The sequence below is a fragment of the Magallana gigas genome, chromosome 3, assembly GCF_963853765.1.
Source record: "Magallana gigas chromosome 3, xbMagGiga1.1, whole genome shotgun sequence".
NCBI lineage: Eukaryota > Metazoa > Mollusca > Bivalvia > Ostreida > Ostreidae > Magallana > Magallana gigas.
Genome location: NC_088855.1, coordinates 47,548,549 through 47,574,721, shown reverse-complemented (window position 1 = coordinate 47,574,721; position 26,173 = coordinate 47,548,549). Strand labels below are relative to the sequence as shown.

Sequence of the window (26,173 nt, the reverse complement as noted above, 5' to 3'; positions counted from 1 at the left end):
AATTATGCACAGTTATTTATTATTTTTTGACAATTACAAAGTGTAATAGAACTTAATATAGGGGCTTAAAAGGCATTGTATTAACACATTGTTTCGCCGCCTCATTATTAGAACCTACCTGACTACTTATTCAAAAGACTAAAAAATCCCAGTAAAATAACAATTTACTTGTAATATGCACTTTTGTTTCTTATTAACAATAAACTTTAAAAGGTTAGAGAGAAGATACGGCGACAAGTTATGTTTAATCCAGATATATAGACATATTGAAGAGAAAATATGGTCTCTTAGCGTTAAATAGATTACTTAATGACTTGTCCAAACATTAGATTACTATCTCAAATATACAGGTCTAGGAAAGAATTGTGTTATGTGATATGAAAATTAATTGTTTTACTATTTGTACAAAAAAAATTTAATTTTTTTTTCCATCTTCTAATTTTTTCTAACCATTCAATCTTGATTCAGGAAGATTATTTTCATGTTCATGCTCCATTGTAAAGGAATTTTCAGATGTTATATCCATCTCAGGAGTCTCCTCATTTTTTATTAACACATAACTTGATTCTTGGCTTTCTGCATGATCGGCTACTATTTGAAATACAAAAAGTTAATTTGATAAAATAAAAGACATTTAAAGTGTTTCATAGGAATTAGGTTCTCTTAGATTAATAACTTCTGACTGTAAAAACGATATGATTACAAAATATTTTCTTTGCCTACTAGTTTTCTAACCATTCCTTCTTGGTTCAGTCATAGTATCTTCCAAAAATGGTTGCTGTTCTATATTGCCATTATTCCTCGCTGTATCGTTTGACTCTTGGCTTTCTGCAGCATTACCTGCCATTTGATATATAGAATGATTTTGCCGATGAAATCACAGTAAATGTAATTACAAAATATACAGAAACACCAAAACCTGAAAAAGTTGTCAGAATTGCCCCCCCCCCCACCATTACTTTCATTATTCCATCTTAAATTAAGAAATTAGTCTTAATGGAAGTCGTATATGTATGTAATATTAACACCAACAAATTAAATATGTTTTCATCTCATCTGTGAATATATCCAAATAAACTGGATCAAGAAAAGAAATTGCCCTGTTACCATAATATTGATACACTGTTATTAATAGATCTTTTCTAAAACGACGTTTCAGAATTAAAAAAAAAACCAACAAAATGTGGACACAATAGTGGAACGAACTGACAGATGAAAGAATAAATTTACTTTTAGTAAACAAATAGTAAATATAATCTTTAATACAATAGTTTATATTTTTATTTATAAAAAACATTGTTTTTGATACAGTAAACGTATGGCTCGACCATTTAATAATGTAGTATTTAATAGCTCTATAGAGTTTCTAATTTGAAATATGATTCAATTTAAAGTGTTTAAATTTCTTGATTAAAATGTATGCATGATATAATTATCTAAAACATGTTGATAATGATAACCAACACTCGCATACATGTTTTAAAAAAGAAAATGAAACGAAATCGTGAAATTTTAGAAATAAATATAAACTAGTAAAAAAAGACTGACTTAAGGCATGCTCGTGTATGTTTTAGGCACCGGAGCCTAATGAACCTAAAGTACGAGCAAGGGCTGTTTAATATGTAATGTGTACTGTACGATATATAAAAATTATTTGCTTCAACTAGTGGAATAAATATTTCGAGCCGTTTGAAATACATAATTTCAATCTCTGAATCCTTTTTCTGTAACTTTTTGAGTTTTGGAAAAAGGACTAGATATTTCTTTTAACGGAATGATGGGCATGTAATCTATCATTAGCCATCTCTCTTAATGTAATGCGAAAGAATAACGGTACATGTAATAAACATGATAAAAAGGATACATCCCACCGTTTTGTCGATTTCCAACTAAGTGATGGAGCATTATCATGAAGTTAACGAGCATGTCTAAATCCTGACTAAGGGTGTCGTTTATGATAATATTGCTTGAGCTTCTTAAGTGTAACATCTCGGAATACCGACCTGTAACACTTTCGCCCTTTGACATCGGAATTTGTACGGCTATACTATGCATCACACGAGAAGAATATACAATAATAAACAACCTTCGTGCGTATGAGTTTTTGGGGCAAATACAGAATTTCTACCATGTTTAGTTAGCCATATTTTTGTTTCGATCTTTTTTTACTGGTTCGAAATAGTGAACCCATGTTTCGTCACCAGTAACAAAATTGTCCTTGATTGAATTTGGGAAGCATTTTTTGCAATTGCTAAGCGGTTTGTACTCGTATCCATTTTTTGGTCATCTGTAAATATATACGGTATTAATCTAGCTCGTCTTTTTAATATACGCTTAAAAATAAAATGCTCCCCGATAGCGATATGCCAGCAGCTTTGGCAATATCACAAATTCTGTATAAGCAATCATTTTCAATTATTTCCCCGACTTTTGAGACATTTGCCTTGCCTGTTACAGTCACAGGTCGACCATATTTTGCTGCATCTTTGATGGACTCTGTGCCAGTCAGAAATTTCTTTCTCCACCTACTAACTGTCTCATGATATAATTTATCAGACCCATAAACTATCCCCAATTCAGTCAAATCTGCTTCATCAAATGACCGAGTTTTGTGCGAACTGTTATATAGGCTCTAAATTCTTCAATATACTCAATCCGTTTTCCAATCATTTTTAGCCGGGCTCTGCTGAAAGCAGAGTCCTGGCTATAGGCAGGCAAATCGCCAATGTTACTATAAATAGTACTTCAAAAGTAAACAAAAAAACCAAACAGCGTCAAAGTTAAAGCTTCCGCTATACCAAATAGTTACACAAAGAGCCACGTTTTGTCAAAAGTGTTGGCATTTGAATTGTTTCTTTTATTTTAATTTCGAGAGAATTGTCCATCTTTTTTAGTTTTCTTATTAATAACTTGTTTTAAAAACAAGAATATGCATTTTGGATACATACAATGCGCAAGAATTTTTATGAACTACTTTGCTGCACGTTGAAGAAATGGAGATTGAATATATAACGCTTGTTGCAAAATATAAGGCAGCAATTGTGAACTTTTTTCTACTAGACAAATAGCCTCTTACAAAATTTGGTCGCTCTCTGACACTTTGCCGACATTTAAAGCATATGAGAGAGAGAGAGAAAGAGAGAGAGAGATTTTCAGTTTTTACCACACACTATGCATAAAGACACACCAAAAAAAAGAGCCCGGCTTTCAGTAATTTAGTACTTTGATTACAACAGTAGTCAACGACTAGCTCTATTAAAATAACTACAAACTGTGGAGCTTAATGCTCGTGTTTATACCGTTTGAAAGATATTGAATATTGTTATTCAAGGGTATCATCATCCTCGATATCGTGTAAGGTGTTATCGCGCTGTGCTATAATACACATTACATGTCGAACATCCCTCGTATGCCGAGCATTTAAGGTAAATGTACATGTGGTACGAAAGACCAGTGAAATTAGTTTTTTTGTAATATTATTTCAAATACATAATGTAATGGCACAATTCTTTGTGAAATTTGATTTTAATAATTTTTTTTAAAATCATAACACATTTTTTATTAACTGACGACATGAAAATATTCAGGTACCGCGTATTTTCATTATTTAACATCTACACTTTAATGATAATGATAAATAATAATTCTAATCGTGTTCATTTGATCTTTGCGTAATTAAGTAGTCTATAATATGTAAATTGTTTATCACTTTTAGTAAAGATCTAAAATGTTGATTTAACCACAACAACTGTTCAGACGTTATATGCAACTAAAAAATTCAAGGTGATAACAAAAGATCAAATAAAAAAAAAATGACGTCATCTAAAAGTTTTTATTATTTTTTATCCGTCAAATATTAAAAAACTGTATTAAAGAGACAGTACGGCGCATCTTATCGAAAAGCCGACTTGAAAAAAATTTCCGATCGGGTTCGGTATTTGTGTACTACTCGTGAATGCATAAACTTTCAGAAAATTACAAAGTTCTCCATGCAATACATCTAATTATTTCATTAAAATTAATAATTACGTATAACCTATCACATAAATACATCGCAACGTGTTTGGGGTTCAGCCTTCTATACTATTGCGCATGCGTATTTACTGTAAACAAAACAGATGCAGGACTCGCGAAGAATCTCCTGGACATGTTTGTTGATAAAGATATGTCTTATCTACTTCTCATAGGTAATAACTGTTCAAAGTTTCGAAAATAACCACAATTATTATTTTGTAAGCATGTATTTTTCGTGTTTATCATAGGAGTTGCTACAACCTGAATCTATTTTTATAAATGAGGCCCCTTGAGGGGTTATTTGACATATTTATGTCTATTCATTTTAAAATGAACCTAAATTGGTAAACCATTTATAAATTATCGAGTAAGTAAGGATGTGTTTCATTTAGATAATCACTTTAACCTCGTTTTCCATGATGACCCTAGTGGGACGAAGATCTTATAGTTTTCAGCACGTGTCAATTACTGTCAATCAAAGTCCACGTGGTACAAATAAACGATATAAGATTATTTAGGTTTGTACGACCCTTGAATTTCCGGAAGCTCATAATCACGTTAATTAAGTATGTGAAAGGGATTTTCATGTATTTCAACTATTACAATAAACGTTATTTCTTATTTCCTAACTATACAATAGGCAAATCTGAAGTTATTCACACATGTGTTTTCAGCTGTACTGTCTCTTTAATCTAACACTCACGGTCCAATTTTCGTTATTTCGAAATTAATTTAATCTCAATTCAAAGGATACAATTTCTTTATAGATACCTTCTAGTGTAACAAATTATCGTCTTAAGGCAATTCACGAGCAATATTCTTACATTACTTAACATCATAGATCACAATTATTTACCTCTTAGAATATATAAGATGAAGCATATCACAGCAATTGATACAACAGGAACAATGATGCCCAGGATACTTGGTAAAGGATGACTTTTAAAAAACATAAAATACAATAAATTCACATTAGGGAGGCACAGTCAATTCTTTAAATATGCAAGTTCAGCAATATCAAACATTTATTGACTCATATCGTTCTATTTACTTATATGTACTTAATTTAAAATAAAAATTAATTCGAATTCATCTCATTAACATTACTGATATATAGAATAAAGATTTTTTTCAGCAATCGTTCTATTTATGTGAAATTTGAATCTGAGCTTTTTTTGCTGACCTCTTTAATCCCTAAAAGTCATAACTTTATCTATTAAACTTGAATAAGCTTACCCTTTTTGCATGCTTCCATAAAATTATACAAATAATGACATAAGTTTTTAGGAACAACTTTGCTATGAATTTCTCATTAAATGTCTTATTCCAAAATAAGGGCTCTGAAAATGAGTTAGAGATAAACTTTACCTTACATTACCGTTAAAAACTTCTACATTGATATTGATAAGGTCAAATATCTGCACCCATTGTACTGTATGTATTAAGGTGTATACAATTTTTTTAAATGAAAGTATCATGATATATGTTTAATCATTTTCATAGTTCAATTCAACAACCACAAACATTATTATTTTTTTTAAAATATAAAGTAGTTTATACACATATCGTAAATATTCCCCTTTTCTATATATGCTACATATCTTACGATTTAATTTCAATGTGTTTCTCAGCGTTTTCCGATGTTCGAGAGGATGAAGCATTTCCCCCATTACCATCTGAGGCGGTCCAATTTGATGAAACTGGGGATAAACTGAAATAAAATGAAACTTATTTTTCTTTGAGTAAAGAACAAGTGCACTCAAGCTATAGACAATGGACCCTTTTTCAGTGCCTTTTTTATGTAGAAAATATCAATAAATTGCGTTTTACCCGTAATAGTTAAGCACTGATTGATACTTCTGATTTATATGCATGCTTAAAGCAATATGAGCTGTATTTTTTAGAATTTTATTTTGCTGCAAAAACCTAATAGTATACTAAGTCTGCCTGTAACTTAAACTTTTATGATGAATAAGATTTGAAAAAAATCATTAATTTTTGTCAAAGGAAACATTTCACGTAAAAGGAATATATAGCAGATCAATTTTTGTACAGGACGACAATAATTCAATTTTGCCCCAATTAAGGCTTCTTAATGGCTTTTCCCACAAAAACAGAGCTTACAGAAATTTTAAAACCATGATATTTTTTGTCATTTTAGAAGAAAATAACAATTTCTTCAAAAAAAAATTTCAACATGATAATTGCAGCTCATATTGCTTTAAGTTTACCAAAATTAGTATACAGTTTAAACAATTGAGGATTCAAAAATGCCTAGAGATAATCTAAATCCTGAAAAACCGTACCGAACCCTTCTTGAATTGTGTCTATTTAAGGTGGAATAACACACCTGGAAAAATTCATTCAAATTAACAGTTAATTATTTGATTATAAAAGACATAATGATAGATAAACTGTAAATGAAAAAAATACCAATAACAAACCGTGAACCATCTCAAAAATCCATAAAACAAAATACAAATTCAAAGCAGAGCAACACGGACCTCTAAATAGGTAGAGGTAGGATCGGGTGCCTAGGAGGAATGAACATCCTCTGTTGACCGGTCACACCCGCCGTGTGCTCTTTGTCGTAATCGGGAAAAAAGTCCGCAGACAATTAGGTGATTAATTATGATCTAACAATTAGTATGAAAAATGTAAGTCAGCATGCGACCTAGTGGAGGATTGTATTTGCTGACAATGTCGTTGTATCGACCATAGAACTTACGAAAAGATGACTTCAAGCGAGACTGTTGATAGTCCTGTTTTATCAACTTGTTTGTCAGTAGCTTGCTTCGTCTTAGAAACTGTTCAAACGAATAGCATGTCCTTGCGTATCGCATCAACTGAGAGACAAAAACACCATATGCAGGTGATAAAGGTATATTGCTACATAAGTAAGGAAAGTTGATTAAAAAAAATGAAATCATTGCATTTATCATAAAGTGTTGTTGTTAGGTTAAATATGGAAATAACAATACCTGAATGCTGAGTTGAAGGCCACAGCGAGTGATTTATTTTTTTCACGTTCAAGTTTTTGAATAAATTCTGCTTCATAAAAATACAAAAACAGGTCTGCTAAAAATGGGGCACGATTAGTACCCATGGAAATTCCAACAGATTGTTGGAAAATTTGATTTCCAAAAACTACATAGATGTTGTCTATCAGAAACTCAAACATCTTTTTTATGTCAACTTCAGAGTACTTGTGTGTGCAATCAGAATGGTTTTTAACAAAATAATCTTTTAGATTTCCAATGACAAGGTAAGCATTTTTACGACTTCCATTTTAATTGAAGAAACAACTGTCGAACATTAAAAAAGCCTAGATTTTAATTTGTCATGGGGAATGGTTGTGTAAAGAGTTGAACAATCGTACGTTTTGATGCTATTGATTTTGGTTAGTTTTTGTGACCTCAAAGTTTCTATTAATTCTTTAGAGTTTTTTAATATCCACATCTGATTCACACCACTTCTGGCGTATATAGTTGTGCAGTACTCTTGAAGTTTCTCCTTCACTACTGTAAGAATTTTAGTAAGGAGTAAAGAGAGAGGTTTGGTAGAACATTTAAAGGAACCTGCTATATATCTCTGTTTGTAAGGACTTTTGTGAAGCTTTGGAATCCAGTACAAATAAGGTAAAACAAATTCATTTTGTGTATTGGGAATATTAAAGATATCCATTACAGATTTATGATTTTGAAGTAGTTCCTGCTTGGAAAGGCTGCTATGGGTGTAAGTAGGATTACCATGTGTAGAATCAAAACCTAGTTCTTTGAAAATGCAATTAATATAATGTGCCTTATAAACAAAGACAATGCTGTAACTTGCCTTATCAGCAGGAACCAGAACATACTGATCGTGCAATCTGTCTAGATCTTTTCTCACTTCTGCATTATTGAAAACAGAAGGATAAATAGTTTTCATGTGACCTCTCGGTCGTTTAATACGAGATTTTAATATATATATCTGATGCTTTTAACCCACTCTGACAAGGTATCCAGTTCTTTTTTCAGAATTTGCCCATCGCTTGGCGTAATCTTCAACAGAATTCATGATATGCATAAAATTACGACGCCATGTGAAGGATCTAAGCTCCCTAAATGTTGGCCCTTTCATAAAAAGTGATTTAAGGTCTTCCTTGTTAACTAAATTAACATCACCAGTAATGACGTGTCCGGCAGGACTATACTAGTAGTTGTAAGACAAAGAAGAACATGAGTACGTTGGACGATTATCTTTTAGATGTTCGATGTTAAGGTCTTGTAGAGTTTGTTTGTAACTGAAGATTTTGGAAGCAAAGGTAGAAGTATAATTGTAGGAAATACAAGGGGTTGACTTTATTTTGAAATATGGCGGAATGCATGACTTAACTTTTTGTGATTAAGAATTTTGCTTATATTAACGGCATCGATTCTCTTGTTGGCAAACTGCAGTTTGAAAAAATAACGTGGTGCGTGAGCAGTATTTTCTGTTTGTGTAGGCTTAAGAGTCGATGATAAGCAATATCCATAATCATGTATCCGAGTCTGTATTCCGGTGTAGAAAAGTCAAAAAGCTACGAAAGCCGAGAAGGATCATTCGAGATTCGAAATACGAGATTCGAAATACGAGATTCGAGATTCGAAATTCGAGATTCAATATCTAAATTAACCAATCAAATCAAGGATCTGAAAATATGTATCCTAGCGACATCAAACTGTTCTAAATAAAAACCATACGTACATGCTCTTATATACAAATAAATGCTATGTTCACTTCTCCCTACCTAACTAAATAATTATTTGTATTTACTTTTACACAGAATATCTAAGTAGACTAGTAATAATGCAGTGTGCTTCGCGGATCTAAGTGATTTTGTTTGCCCTGGTGCATTTCCACCTGATGCGTTTGAACCCTAAGGTATTTCACCACCAGTAATAGTTTAAAACCCGGGTTTATTCACCCCTTTTGTGTAAAAATGCGGTTATGGTAGAGAACTTCATAAGCGTAGCTAATTTTTTCTGTAGGGGGTCCTAGGCCAATTTTAAAAAATTTTACTATGTAAATTTAATAAGCTCCAATTTTCCCGAGGAGGGGGTCCAGATCCCCTGACCCCCTCCTTTCTAGATCCCCGCATGAAGATTAGTACTTGTATCTAAATATAAATAATCTGTCCTGTTTCACTAATAAATATAAGCATTACTTATCGTTTTTATGTATGCATACAGTGATACACTAGACTAGTACTATGATTATAAACAAATCATTGAGATATTATCACATCATACGGAATTATCAATAAATACAATTTTTTTCCCTTTTCCCCAGTAAACAACTTATTATGAGTCTTACTTTTAGAATTGTTTTCAATATAGAAGGATACCTACTCTCTACAATTAAAGGTAGGGATGATAGGGTGCCAATTTGTTCACATTGCCGATTTCTTGTGCAGAGAACAGTAAAACCTTTTATTTGATTGTGCATGAATATTTCAAAATTAATTGTTGTACATATATTTTGTTATAATTCATTCATTGATATATCGACAAGAAAGAATAAAAGCATTTGTTTCACAGCCAAGTTAAGTTTCTCTGTATTTTCCTACCCCATCCCCCCCCCCCCCCCCCCCACCGCACCAAAATTGACAATAAATACATATAAGTCATACAAATGTTTACTTTTTTGTAAGTAAATCTCTAAAGATGTAAATAAGCACTGCAAACAAAGATGTGTGTATTTAATATACTACTACATTAACACTTAGCCTGATAAAATGTAATCAGGATGAAGTTACAAGGAGTGAGTGGTGCAAATTTACCAATTTGTCGCCATACACACAGAACACCAAATAAAGAAACTGTGAGTGGTGTGTGGAATGCATAAAAGATGGCGGCAAATTATCTCAAATAATCAGTGCAAAAACCCACAAATAGGCTGTTATTTGTTACATATCCTGCAAAAACATTGATAAAAAATGTTATCGTCCCATAACATAGCCGATTAAGTTAATGTGTACATATGGTCAACGTACATGTAATTCTAATATACAAGAAGGCGAACGTATCAGGCGGGGATCCAGAAAATTAAATTTCAAAAATGATCGGTTGAATTACATTAAATGCTTTGAAAATTGTTTTAAACTATCGCACGGGTCAAAATGCGTGATAGAAGCTATGTACAGTGTAATTGGAAACTTTCATTTTATATCAATATGTAGTATTACGGTACCTACAATAACAAATGAGAGTATAGCACAACTGCCACAAGCAATACATGCCCTTTACCGGCACCACCTCCCTCCCCATAAAAAAATGAAACAATTGTCGTTTTATTTGCTAAAATGTGTTTGGTTCAAGATTTTTCTAAAGGACATACCCGATTAGAATTGAAAAAGAGTCGTAGGTTTAAAACTAATTTTGTCAAAATTTTTAGATTCATTTGGTTATATTTTGGTCCATTTGGGTAAATATATGCACCAGCGCAGCTCTAATTTATATATAATCAGGCCATAAATTCAAAATATTTTAAAAAATTAATAGCTTTAAATCCAGTGGATGAAAGAAAAGGAAAGCAAGTCGAACTCGATGAGTGCTTATACCTGTGTTGAATGAATGGCACAGTAGGATATGCGCAAAAAAGTCCCGTCTACTCTTTCCTACCCTATAATTATTGGAATATTAAATCCGATTATAAGAGTAAAATTAAAAATCAAGTACGGATATGTACCTGTTTATCAAAAGTAAAACTACTCATAATTTATCTACAGTGCATCGTTATGGAGCTACACAGAAAGTTTTATATTAATTTGCCGAGCCAAATAAAAAAAAACCCTGGAAAACGAAGAGAAAACAAAGTGGGGACAGAATAACTGACAAATTAATTAGGACTATATAGCCCCCCCCCCCCCTCTTGAAATGTATATACTGAAAACATATTATTGGCGTACAACATCCGCACAGAATTTCATGGTTTTGTTTTATCATTTTCGTTAGCTAATGTAAGACATCACAAATACCCCAAACCCCCTCACGGAAAAGGAAATGCCAGGTGATGAGAGAGAGAGAGAGAAAGAGAGAGAGAGAGAGAGAGAGAGAGAGAGAGAGAGAGAGAGAGAGAGAGAGAGAGAGAGAGAGAGAGAGAGTCGGTCGGTGTAAATCACAGGTGCGCTAACACCGTTAAAATTAAAGCTTGCTAGTTGGTCTGCCCTACCCTAGCTACCCCCTCTCTTTTCTCGTTTTAGAGGCTTAATTATTGTCTATATATGCTTGTAACAAATCAAATCAATTTCAAATTCTAAATCAAAACTGAATTTGACACTACAAAACTCTCTCTGTGTCTGTCTGTCTGTCTGTCTGTCTGTCTCTCTCTCTCTCTCTCTCTCTCTCTCTCTCTCTCTCTCTCTCTCTCTCTCTCTCTCTCTCTCATATCGACAATGGCATTGCCATACCCTACAATACACTATTCTTATCTGGATTTTTGTCTTTGAGGTTGTAAATCATTATATCTTCTATGGTTTAAAACTTTATCATAACCTATAATTTGACATGTCGATTATTTCATTGAGTTTCGTTTCATAGCTAAAACATTTAGATTAGATCTTTCTCCGCGAGCCGATTTTTACACAGTTGGGGCGAATACACTTCGGGTTAAAATTGTTCGGGGGGGAATACATACAGGGCAAACAAAACCACTTAGATTCGCAAAGCCAACAGTGTTATTTCTAATTTAATTGTTTATACTGTGTGGGGTTAATTCATCAATGTTAATTTAACCATTTTATAACCACTATATAAGAGCTATTAAGACATTTATTTGTAGGAAAGAGCATGTACGAATGATCTTTATTTAGAACAGTTTGATGTTGCTAGGATACAGGTTTCAGATCCATGATTTGATTGGTTAATTTAGATATTGAATCTCGAATTTCGAATCTCGAATCTCGTATTTCGAATCTCGTATTTCGAATCTCGAATCTCGAATGATCCTTCTCGGCTTTCGTAAAAAGCGGCTTTTCCTTGACTTTTTCAAGAAGATTGTTTAACGCTTTTAAAGGGACAGAGTAAAGTTTGGTGCAAATATAATGGAGACCCAATTCTTTATTTACATGAGGTAATAATCAATCAAAGGAAACATCGTGTATAATTAGTTTGTTATAAGACCGATGTCCATGACTTCGCCTACGTCTCTTAGTGTTGTTAAAAAGTCCCATTACATTAACATTGGTACACTGTGGACTTGAAAGATTCCCCACACTTTCAACATTATCGTTGCATCCATACGGAAGAGCCGTACCTAGTTTTCTTATCAAAAGTGTTGTCTATGGAATGGCGTACTCAGTGATTGGCTATTGGTATGATGGTACATTTTTTCTAGAATTCTAACTCTCATAGACAAAACAGAATGATCAGGGGAATTAAAATGTTTGTAAAAAGCTGCTGACCGCCATTATTGATTTGAAATCTATGACCTGATATTCGTTTGTTTAATGAACCTTTGGTTTCACCAACATAGATGAGTCCACAAAGGGTACATTCAATTCCGTAGACATTAGTGGTTTTACAGTTCCAATTTTCCCACGTTTTGGTATTAAATCTTTTTCCAATTAGATTGCTTATAAAAGATGTCCTTGTGATCAAAATGTCACAGGTTTTACAGTTTTTGGCAGAACATTTAGAAAAAGAATACATAGGATCAGAATCTGCAAATATATATGTGAGAGAAACATGACATTGCTTTAAAACATTGAAGTAACTGTTGTTTTTATACCAAAACTGGGAATCTGTTGACTGTACATATGACATATTTTTAATATCCCTAAGGACAATCCGAGGGACACCAAGTAAACTCTTAGAGTTTGTTCCCCTTATAGACTCTGAGGAGTGACGCCTTATTATACTGGACGACGTATAATCAATAAATATGTCAAATAATCGAAAAATTTGCAGTTTGAGGATAAAAAATGAATATCTAAAAAATTCAATTCAGTAAGTAAAAACAAAAACGCCGGTGGAATTCGAACTCGGGATGTACGGATCACAAGGCCGAAACGTTATCCACTCAGCTATGGAGTAAGTTACATGTTTCCGTATAAAATCGGAAAGCCGTTTCGATCAGAGGTCAACCATTAACTTCCAGCTCCCTTTATTATAGCCCCCCATCACTTTATAAAAAGATTTAAATACATGAGAGCATAAAGGCACATTTTCTCCCTCCACTATTTACTAGTTATTGTATTTTATTTTTAAAAATACTATATGTGAAAGAAGAAAAGTGTACCTCAATGCACCAGAATAAATGCGCTTAATTCCTCAAATTAAAAACATTGAAAAATTTAATTGGCCTTCTCCATTGTAAACGATTGTCATTTACCAGGCATGAATTCATTTCGTATGACGTTTCATATCCTTACTCACTTGATTGAAGAATAAACTTAACTGAAAAATGTTGTCACATATGTTAAAGAGCTACTGTGGTTTCATCAATATTCGTTGAATACCAATTTTCGTGGATTTCGTTGTGAAGTTGATCAACGAAATTTAATGTTCATTGATGTGCAATTTCTACTTGAATTTTGTATTGATAGGATAATAAACAACGAATTTACGTGTCCTTGAAACTGTTAATATCATTAAATCCACGAAAATTGATATCCACGAATATTAATGAAACCACAGTATAATTCAAATCAATATATTGGCAGGCATGTCGCTCTAGTGTACCATGGCCCACCCATTATTTTCATTTTTATTAAAAAACAACAAATGTCTACAAACAAAGATGATTTTCCGTTGCAATAATTTTTTTAAGAACAGCGATATTGCTTTTATTCTCATAATAATTATGTGTTAGGACTATGGCAACTGTTTAAAAGGCGAATATGCAAATGAAATGTTTAAAATTAGTCTTAAACCATTGAATTTGGTATACTCGTAAAATAAGACTTCAAATATAACACTTTTTTCAATTGAATATATTTGATATGTTATAATACAAGTTTACAAAAGGGTTATTTCTAACTATATTCAGTTTGAAATTTTTCAAAAAATGATAAGAAAAAAATAATAAATCCTAAAGTTTTGGTGGTATCGAACCTACAACCTAAAACCTATGTTCTATAAAGTTACCTAATGGCTGGTGCTCTGACCACTGAGCCATTTTATTCATAGGTGTGTTGAATAAATGCTTTATGAGACGTTGGCCACGAATTTACGGACGCATTATTTTTCTAAAACGTTCAATTGTTGGGCTACAAAATGACATTTTTGAAGTTTAGTGGGTCATCTCTCCACATTTTTGTTGATTTAAATCGGTTTAAATTCCATTAAACCGCATTTAGACTATACCACAAATATGGAGCTCAGATCCACTCTATAAAAAAAGGCATTGAAGTTATAAAAATGACATTATTTGGAAGTTTCGAGACACATACGCCAGTTTGAATCAACCTATTACAAGTATTTAAAATACTTAATGGTTACAAACCGATGTTACGCGTTTAATATACATTGTTTTTAATTATTTTTAAAACAGTTATTAGATTTAATGATATTTTAATTTTGCAGTATCTAATCATTTCTCATATGGGCATTTTGCACGCCTTTTTCACCCATCTTCTTTGTGTAGATTTTATGCAATTCATCGTTGAAGAAGGTGCACCAGAAAGTAGTTACAGCATATCATCCTTTTGGCAAGACATTTCTATTGATCAATCAAAATTTCAGCGTCAATCGTAGAATTATAAGTAGGATACATAACTTGGTATTTCCTATTCAGAATGAACAAAAGCATGGCCTCAGTTCTGTGAGCAAAGCTCTGTATCTTCCTTATAATTCGAAACTTGACACAGCTGAATATGGTTAGTAAAGGGAAAATTGTAAACAATTAATACAAAAGAAACACGCACTAAATTAAAAACAAAGAAAGAGCACAATTTATTTTTCATAATAAATTTATACCTATATATTTCTAGCAGCAAAAACAATCTCCGTTTAAATTGAAAATGCAGAGCATCTCAACAAAAGACGTTTCATTATAATCAACCATAACGTAGATATCATACCGAATTACCAATAGAATGTATTGTATTTATAATATACTATGCTGTTAGTGCATCAGATTTTGCTCATTTTGCGCAAGTAAACAATTAACTGTCTGATTTACCGAAGTCAATATTGGATTCGATACGTAAAAATTCCAAAAATACAGGTGATATTTCCATACGAATTCAAAACAACGTAAAACAGGGTCCCGAGTGAAAATGTCAACGCATTGAACATGTTGAAAGATTTAACCTCAATTCACTTCACGAAATCGGCATAAATATATTAGCATGTTTCAAGTATCCCTTCGTACGTAACCTGTTGTACAACAGGCAAATTTATCTTTGTCGGTGAACTTTCGTTTTCGATATGGAATACCGAACCCGAAGTTATAAACTGAGTGACCGCGATTATCTCTTTATTTTTATTTTCGTAAATTACTCAAATTTAAAAGAGAATTCGCCGATAATTTTTGCAATTTATATTTTCCTTTCCATAAGGATTATTTATACAAAATTACGTTGTATTTGACTCAGTAGTTCTTGAAAAGAAGATTTATTAATTAAATGCACCCCCTTTTTCTTCAGTTTCGATGTTTTCTCCGCTTTGAATAAAGATCGGTCTTTCATTTCTGCAATTTATATTAGCCTTCTCATAAGAATGCTTTGTGCCAGATTTGGTTGAAATTGGCCCAGCGGTTTTAGAGAAGAAGTTCAAAATGTAAAAAGTTTACAAACGGACAGACACACGGACGACGGACAAAATGCGATCAGAATAGTTCACATGAGCTTTCAGGTCAGGTGAGCTAAAAACTAAAGTTTGAAACAAAAATTAAAGTCAAGATATTTCATTAAACCGGGCGATATCGATACTGATATTTTTGAACAACATAATTAAATAATACTTTTTGAGAGACTATTACAACATCTCTCTTTTTGCGAGCTTTAATTTTGGCGTCAAATCAATATTATAACCGAAATATATCGTAGATTATTTGACTGCAAAATTCATTGATCTCAAATAACATCACATACCGAAAAAATTAATATTATCATGAAAATCAAAGTACTGAAGTACTGACGGGAGTTGATTTTATCGATTATCATTTATTATAAGATCAATTTATCTTGTATGGCAATTAGTTTCTAGTTTGTATTTGAATTACGCACTTTTTAATAATATGACTTTTTAGACTTTTCCGACAAGAATTTCGAGAAACCCCATATGAATCATGTTGTGTAATATTTAAAGATAGATTTCAACTACTAGTATGTATTAGTTATCGAAACAATTCTAAAAATTGTATGGATCCAAGCACTATTGATATCGTACTCTAGTCTCGTTTAACTAGACGCTCGGCTGTCTCTATTAATATCCTACAAGCAAGAGACCCCCCTCTCTGCTTGTCGCAGATTTACGGAGACAGCCGAGCGTCTGGTTGAACGAGACTATATTAACTCTGGCGTAGGAATACATGAGAGTACAAAAATATCTAAATTGTTTGTAATATATAAAATTTGATTATTTTCAAAGTGTTTATAGATAAGTTTTCTTGAAAAACAATGCTTCAGCATACATTACATCGAATTTCTTTCAAGAACTTAGTCTTGTCAGCGGTGATGATTTGTGCTTAGGTCCAAACACTTTCACTTTCGGATTGCTAGAGTAACTGCATAGGAGAGTTGATTAAAATCAACTCCCAAAAATTACATATAGAAAATTATTTATTTTACCATGGAAACATTTAGAATTCTGTTGATATGATTTTTAAATTAAGCTGTATCTTTATATCCAATAGTTGTTACTGAAATTTGGCTTTAACAAAAGATTTTTGAGAAGTGCCTCTATTGTACATATTATTTATGAATGAATTGTTACAGTAGTAGATCAACGACATTGATTTAAACATGCTTTTTCGACTAATTACTGTAGATATGTATCTTACATTTATGCATCTAATAAATAAATCAGTAAGCACGAGCGAATTTTTATACGTACATGTTTACGCATATAAACTATTAATTCAAATTAAATTATAACCAAATATGGTTAAATACGGGTTGTATTTGAAATTAACTGGTACACCTGTATGGGGTTTTAAATAAATAAATTTAATCAATTCATTGAAAAATAGTGAATGAATAAAATTGAGAATGTTTGTTCTGTTTTGTCATTTAGTTTCCATAGGAATGTGCTATAATTTTCATGCGAACATCGCAAAAATTTGACACAAATTCTAAATTGCATGAACATTATGCGAAAAATAAAAAAAAATTATCGCAGTGATTTTTGCATGATTTTGCATAATTTTATGCGTGAAATAGAAATCCCATAAAAACACACTAACCACATTTCCCTGTATAAAGAATACCTTGTTAGTGGTTGTACCGTGGTAGGGTTATTCCTTATATAGCAAGCTGAATCTGTAATTAAACAATCCAATGAAAAAGTAATATCATTTAACTGGATTTTTTGCCAACTAAATCAAAATACAATCCCCCCCCCCCCACCACACTTTTCTTAATGTTATTGAAAGGACGTTGCTACATATCGTACATGTTTGTATTTCAAATCTGCTTGGAAAGCATTATAAAAGAACGGTTTTTTAATGCTATGTGCAATTCTGATTTATAGTAATACAGCGGAAGGGTAATATTATTGAACCTAAAAAAAGACATTTAGAATCGTAAGATGGAATGCTACACTAAAATCTTATTTTATAGATCGTGAAAGTATCATTTTTGAAACATGATTTCGTTCTTTAAAGAAGGATGTATGCTCTCAATTATTGTAGTGTATACGATTTTACTTGTGTGGTTTTTTTTACGAAAACGCGGAAATCTCTTTTGGTTGCAGTGTAACACTCTTAAGAAGATTGAATTTTAGTATGAATGAATGCATAATATTATTACCTAATAAATCATTGCCAGTACAGTCAATATAACCACACCCGATCGAAATTAATATTAGATCCCGACTCAACTGATAGAACATTTAAGTATATAACTATTTCATCCAATACTAGGATGTTTGGTTGTAATATAGTTTGTAAATTAACTAAAAGGTTAAATTTATTTCTTGGCTGCAAATGAAAAAAACATTGTTAATTTTTCCTTTATTTCCTTTACTGTAATTTAGATTGGGATCAGTTTATTTTTAATCGGAATCAGTTAAATTTTGAAAATTTGAAACATTTATAAATATTCGTCAATTTGATTCAATTTAAAAAAAAAAAAGATTGTCTTACATTTCTTCTCTATCAGACACGTCTCTTGAAAAGATTTTATCCATAGGTTTGATAATTTGGAACGAGAGTTTTTTTTTCATTTTCATAATTTTTTTTAAAACAGTAAAATGTCTTGTTGACTTTAAAGGACATAATTTATTAACTACCAATATCAAGCATTTATTCACTTTGAATTCCAAACTCTGGAGCGTGTAAGTTGCAGTCAAAACAGATTTACCACTTTCTCATAAAAAATAAAAAAAGAAAGAAAAAAAAGTATGAAATAATAAAGGGTATGTATCCCTTTTTGAACAACGAAATAGTTTTTTATAAATGAAACACTAACGCTCCATAAAATAAAATTTTGGTGTAATATTCCACCTTCAGTGTTATATCGAAGAATGTCTTTAAACAAATACGTTACAAAGTAAGTGTGTCACCTTAATCTTATTGAAATCTTTAAGCTTCAACAATTTTTGGCAGAAGTATAATGTTGGATATTTTTACTGACGTTAACTTTATATGTGTCTAAAATATCAGTTTTGTAATTAAACTGCAAAATTGTATAACTATGACATTTATTTCCCTTTTACAAATAAAATGGTACTTTAAACATTTTTCACAAAATCAAAAGGAAAAAAGTTTGTTTTTTAAAGTTCCAAAAAATTTGAGAAAAAGACAAATAAGTGGACATAATGAATATTCAAATGCCAGAAAAATTACTTACAATTTGTGGTATTTTCTGATCGGTATTTCTGTTCCGGACAAACGAAATGAGATGAAGATGTACAATTTCTTTCATCAATATTATCACCCGAATACATACTGTAGTATGCACATTTCCCTGAAATTATAACGATAGTTAGAAAATATATAAAAGTTTTAACTTCTGTAAGAGAATAAATCTGACTTATGGTATGTAACACTTGTTTGGGAAGAAAGAGGCTAACAAAAATTGCAAAATTCATAATCACCTTACGCAAACTATATTGATTAATAAACAAAATTTTATCTCCTATATTATCAATGCAGTTTTATGAGAAAGAATGCCTCCTCTAGAGATGTGATAATCTTGGCCAGTGTGTCAAGGGTTATTATATGTATGTATTAGCAGAGCTTTTGTGTATGTTTAAAAACTGCAAAGGTTTTTGTAACTTCCTTTCTTTCTAAACATTAAGCAGACACATGAGTATACACTCATTTACAAGAATAAGAATGTCTACCGAAATTGAAGTATCAAGACCCGAAAATCAAGAGACTTTGATTTTATATGGAACAGTTGTAAAATATAGTCACACAACATCAAATCAGACGCGACTCCTCCCACGTTATACGTACATTATCATACATTCCATTTCAAAGCATGAATAATCCTACATTTGGAGAAATAAAACAATTGACAACAGTTACCTTTAGGAATCCACTTCCACATCTTGCAGATTTCAAACTCGTTGGTGTAATTTTGATCAAGAAGACAATGATATGTACCAATATTATTACAGGACAGACGGAACTGTTGATTAGAAGGTCTCGCTAACTCCAAACAGGTGGTATTCCTTACTTGTCTGTACAAAATGTATGTGAAATTTAGAAAACAAATACGAATTAAATAAAACTGTTTGTTGAGTGTTAATTTTCTGTTACAATTTCATGATTTCTCCTCTTTGATATAAAAGATTCCTCAATATTTTAGTTGATCATTAATTGTTTTTTGAGTCAACATATTTATTGAACAACTATCTTGAACCATTAACTTCTAAGAATTGCAATGATAGCGATTGTGCTTTAAAGAATTCACATTCCTAAATACTATTAGATACTGAATTATTAAAACTCTGCTTATTGTTCAATAGTGGGGACCTGGGAATGATTTAAAACAGAAATATATGATGGGGTACTTTTAGAATTAGTCTTTTCGAAACAACAATGCCAATATAATATATGATCTCAACACCAATTCTGAGGCCAAAGGAGTGGTGCTAATTCTGCCCAGGAATCAATAAACATATTTGATAAACTACGAAACTACAATTTGTTGATAACCATAGTTACAATCATTCTAGTAGAAATACACTGAATACGACTGATGTGGATAGGTAAAAATCTCTTTGAGTTCATTATTGTCTAGCATTCTATATGCAAACACATTCATGACATTTTTTCATACACAAGTGGCAGAAATTGCCAGTTGTCGAAACTATAATTAGGAAAGCATTGTTTACATTAATAATTTGAACAATAATTTTCAAATTTTGTTTTATAATGCAATCATGGCCATGTTCCTTTTAATGAATTAATTCCCTTTGCAATTATTAAAGAACAGTCCTTGCTTCACAGGAAATTATCCAACCTGTATTAAAACACGGCGATGACTGCACATACATCCGTAAAAATGCTTTTCTTGTTTATGTTGATTTAAATGAGAGTAATTTGTCAGAACAGAGACACGAATACCTTGCTTTTGAGTTGGCATTTTTCTTTACATAACATGCAGCATCTGTAATATATAGATGAAACCTACATGTAAAACTGGGATGTTTGTTACCTTACATACTAAACAATAACAAAGACCCAGTTTTCATACCAAAATAAAACTGTTAATGCGTTATAATTTTTCAAGAGTGTGATGGACAAATAAAGGAGGTTTTCAATTAATGATGGTCGTATCTAAAAAAGAATCTGACTTTAACAAGTCGCTCATATTCTTAAATCATGGTACTTTTGTCAAAATGTTTGTGTCAAAACATGTTGATGTAATAAATAATACTAGACTTTGACCCGTGGGTGTACGGGTTTACATTAGATATGATATCGGACATTTACGAAATAGATACACCGACACACCGTATTGTTGACATTTACATAACCAAGCTTTAATACTACAATAATGCTATTAATTTCACTACACTCTGCTTAGTTAGAATAATCTAACTATGTCTCGGAACAGGCCTTCACCACAGCCGGTTAAGATGCCTCCCATATACCCGTAATGTCGCAAAAAAAATGCAGAATCGCTCCGAAACGATTTTGGAGAAAATTAATGAGGCTGCATTAAAAATAACAGTCAAATTTTCATCTAAAAATTTAATTCATTTTAATGAAGAATTCAACACTTTTCACCAAAGTTTTTACTCGCTTCGAATTTACACACCATGTTCACATTCGGAACTCTTGGAATATTTCATATTAAAGGCACTGAGTTAGAGTTATATCCGGTATTCCTTTGATGAACAGAATATAAGACAAATTTTCGATGAAAATTTACACGTACTTGTAATATCGTTTCTGAGTTTATCCATGCAAATGTGATATTGTGGAAACTTAAACTAAACAGCCTTCCGTGATTAAGCGGGAATGTGATGCGCATGTGCAAGATTGTAAAATCCAAAAAATCCAGATGATTTCCGGATTTTTTTAAGGGAATTTTCGTTGATTATTTATTGGCGAAGCTTGATTGAGAAAAAATAAAAACAAATTGGTAATCTTCAAGTACCAACGATTTTTAAAATATATGAAACAAAAGACAATACTCTTCCGATTTCTCGGTATTAAAGCCCAAAAATTCGATTCTATTATTTTAATATAGTAGTATAGATAAGGAAGTACAGAACATGTGAGCCTTCATTTTTGATTGATGCATATTTTCCAAACCAAAGTATGTGTCCAAAATAAAAATGGTTGATGTACCTTTATATTGCACTTTAACAATTTCAAATAAAAAATATGACTTGGTCCCAAATACCCCATTTTGAAATTGTTTTTCTACATAATCCCAAATTTAACGCACTTTGAAAATTTTGTATACGTGAGTCATATTTTCAACGTGAATTACGACAGTGCATTTCATGTAAGATTAAACATTCATTATGGTTACATGTATGTCCAAATTTTAAGCATTAGCTTTCAAAGGACCAAAATATGCACAATCATTCTTCGTTGTTTCAAACATATAGAATTGAAATTGATTAATTATAATTTTATAACTTACTGTATTTGTAACAAAAAAAATCAAGGTCTTTTTGTACTACTATAGCGATTTGAAAAACGTACTTGAGGTAAAAAAAATCTGAAGATTTGCTTACATTTTATGGTCTCTTCAGACCGATATAGCGTTTTAGGACAAGCTAACTCTGCTGAAGATAAGCAACGCCTTGCATCGATATTCCGTCCATACTCATTTAAATACGCACAATTCCCTGAAGAAAAAAAAAACATTAGTTAGATTAGTTCCAGTTTAACAGAACTTTTAGACACAAGTCATATCTTATAACTAAAATTGTCTACAGAAACTGTTTATAAGGTAACGATTTTGGTCAAATATTGTTTTAATTGTTCTTGTTTGCAACGCTTCAGTCAGACATGTTTAATAGTCAGACAAGATTTAAGTGTCATTCGTTGTGTTTTAAATGAGATACTGAGCTCACAATTCATTGTTAGTCCAAAATTAATTCTACTTTTAAAATCACTTTAAGGTGGTATCGGACGCTTCCATATTGTGATGTATTTCCGATCGAAATTAATAATAAAATCAATTTTAGGTATAATTTTATAAATGTCTTCTTTTCCATAATTAATACCTAAACGTAACAACGTAGCGCAATGGGTTAGAGCGCAGACCACGGATCTGTAAGTCGTGAGCTCAAATCCCGATGGGGCTTTTATAATTTTCACCTTTCCAACAATTTTTAAAACATATTTTTAAATCAAATATTGTAAAGTTTTAAAATTTTAAACCGGTGAGTGTATTTTGATTTTAATGTACTTTTATCCACGTAAATATCGACAGGTGTCCCATTCCGCCTTAAAAATACTAAACCTACAATCAAAATATTCAAAGAAATGAATACAAATAAGCTAGTATTATTAAAACTACATATAGGATATCTTTTTATTAGTGATCTTTCCTAATCACCCTTTTGAGTATCTGATTAACAGTCAACAATGTGCTCTAAACATTAAGAATTTCTACAGATTATAGTATATTATATTACAGCATTCAAAACTAGTGATATATTTCTATTTCATTAAGTGTACTATAACTGATATAAATGTTAACTGGCATTGTATGTCATTGTAATATATCAAGTACAAGGAGAGGACTTTAATTTTTTGGAACTTGTGTCCAATCCTTTTGGCATCATAAGTCAATGAAATGTGTTCAACTCGAAATTGAAAATATCAAATTAAAAAGAGGGTTTGTTTGTCTATTTCAAAACCCAATATTTCCTACACTTACAAGTGCGAGTAACGTTAAACTTAGAATTAACTTTGAACAGCCTTATGAAAACAAATATCAGCTAATGTTTTGCTTACATTTTGAATGTTAAAGTAAAAATTATGGTTATTGTCCTAAACTGAATGTCACAAACGCTAGAAATAGCTTATATTTGCATAAAAGAGACTTACATGTAGTAGATATAAAATTCAGCTTGAAAAAGTACTTTTATTGGTATATTGACCCCGCCCCCCCCCCCCCCCCCAAAAAAAAAGAACCACGCGCCTATATCTTCCTTAGAACTATGACTGAAATGTTGGTTGACCACCACTAGATATGCATTGCAATAAAAAAAAAATTGGGTACAAAATATATTTTTTATCTATCAATATTGCTGGGTAGGTATGTTCCCTACCATTATGAAATGCAAAACTATATGTGCGTGCTTGAATTGTTACTGTATTTAAACAACACTATTTCTAGTATTATACTCATAATGAGATGAAGCTGATCGTGAAGTTGTTTTGATCTTGGTAATTTAAAGAGACATGGTCACATTTGAGCTAAAGTCTAACTTTTTGTTGTTGGTGTTGTTGTGAATAATGCTTAATTAAGATATGTCCAATGTGTAACCGTCATTTGGATGTCGGCTGTCAATGTAAAAGTAAACTAGATGATGTCATTAGACAGTAATACCCGCACCATGTATTTGCCCCTAAATAACACTGTTTTGTACCAGTTTAATTAAAAATGAAGGCTCTATGCAAGCTCCGGTAATACAATTAAAATTTATAATTTTCATAACTGAAGGATGAGATCCCTTCCCATATGATAATACACATCGTGACATGAGCAGCACTTTATGTGCAATTTGGGGTAGAACTGTTTGCAGTGAATTTTCAGTTAATCAATAATCTTAACATTTTATGTCATAGAAAGTATAATGGTCTACATAATTATTACAAACAAAATTAAAAATTAAATTATGCCCCCTCCCCGTGGCGGTTGCCGGTTTTAGATTTGCTTCTGTGTGCCTACATGAACATCATCGTGTGCACAGATTTAGAGAAGGGGTGGGAGTGAGGGGTCCAGACCCCCCCCCCCCCCCCCATGAAAATTCATTTATATCAATTGTAAAATTACCAAAAATACACCTTGGACCCCAATGCTCTTACAGACATGTAAACGCTCAAACCCATTGCGCTTCAATGTTAGGTAACATTATTTGGGGGGTAAATATTTAATCAATATTTAATATACTTTATTGTTATAATATATTAGTATATAATATACTATATATATATATAAAAATACTAGTTTCACAAATTACTAGTTTCACAAATTACCGGGTATTTTAATGTTTACTGTATTTTAATTTTTAATGTCGTCAGTCCTACGGTTTTTTTTCTTCCATCTCAATGATACTGTATCGTCTGTATGATAAAAGATCGTCTAGAACACCGAAAATTCAATTTTGATGTAAGTATATACATGTACATCATATTTGAAATATAAAAATACTCAAAACACGCATAAAACGCTTTCACTAACTGCGTACGTTACGCTGATATGCCAGCAATACCATACAAGAAAAATAAGTAAAAAGTTATAGCTAATTTGCTCGTTTGATAATGTTAATGTTTCACAATTCGTATACATTTGATTTTTCCATTTCCGTACTCAACTAAAGCCGAATAAATATACAATGCTATAATTGATAGACATTCATATGAATATTAATAAGATAACAACGTGTTGATAATCATTCATTAGATATAAATAAAAGATACAAAGTAAATCGTTTCTGGCCAGTCTATACCCTTTTTAAGCGATAAACGTGATGATATTTTCCATTCCGTTCTGTTTTCCATTCCGCGTTTTAGCAACACCCATACATGCATGTCTGTGTTTTCCGTATGCAGAAAAGGATTAATTAGTTAAGATCAGCTAAAGGAATTCATTATTGTGTTTTAATTGGATTATCATTATGATGTTGACCAATTTAGGTAAGCATAATACATGTAGTAGCAGTAGCACAATATAATGAGATGCCAGCATACATATATAAGTTCTACTTTCACTTTCTAAATGTGATCTCCCTTGACAGCATACTGTATCATCATCTTTTAATATTGAATAAGCTTATCATCGTTACCTATCCTATCGCATTAGTAAAGTTTCTGTCATTTTAGTTGCAAAAGTTATTTTTTTCATTTGACAGACTGCATGCAGTATTGAATTGACCCCATATTGACCCTGTATATAAAACAATTTCTTATTAAATTTGTGTATTACATGTAAGTAGGTGTAGACACTTATCATTTTTATATGAGTTAAAATAGGAAGGAAGGAGTATTTCTTTCTTAATGTATTATAATGCATTAAAAACAATGTAGGTCATGACCTTATGGGACTGTTCTGACCCCACGGAACATGAAAATACAAAATATCTTCTAATGTCATTATGATGCATCAAATGGTGTAAAGTACATTAATGACCCCCAGGTGTTGTCTTTAACCCCCCCCCCCCCCCCCCCCCCCCCCCCGCCTTTATGAAATAGGAAATGATATGATACACTGTATAATTTGTTAACTTCTGAGATCTGAGATCCTCATCCCTAAACCATATAATTTATTTTTGCTCTTTGTGTCATTGCGCATAAAATTGTATGTAGATTATGCCCCCTTGGAGACACC

The 26,173-nt window shown here is 31.8% G+C and overlaps 1 protein-coding gene across 2 annotated transcripts in view; it reads right to left on the bottom strand.

Annotated features, from left to right (window-relative positions):
* LOC136274041 (uncharacterized) overlaps window positions 1–26,173 on the bottom strand; it is a 35,364-nt gene that overhangs the window by 5,322 nt on the left and 3,869 nt on the right. The window contains exons 3-11 of one of the 2 annotated variants that reach the window (XM_066080082.1): window positions 22,344–22,457; window positions 20,716–20,758; window positions 19,672–19,826; window positions 18,989–19,105; window positions 17,407–17,458; window positions 5,621–5,725; window positions 4,871–4,953; window positions 736–840; window positions 451–591 (exon numbers count right to left, since the gene is read on the bottom strand). In XM_066080082.1, the coding sequence (XP_065936154.1) occupies window positions 451–591; window positions 736–840; window positions 4,871–4,953; window positions 5,621–5,725; window positions 17,407–17,458; window positions 18,989–19,105; window positions 19,672–19,826; window positions 20,716–20,758; window positions 22,344–22,457 (915 nt within the window). The remainder of the gene's footprint in view (window positions 1–450; window positions 592–735; window positions 841–4,870; window positions 4,954–5,620; window positions 5,726–17,406; window positions 17,459–18,988; window positions 19,106–19,671; window positions 19,827–20,715; window positions 20,759–22,343; window positions 22,458–26,173) is intronic. The other variant, XM_066080083.1, reaches the window with a different exon arrangement.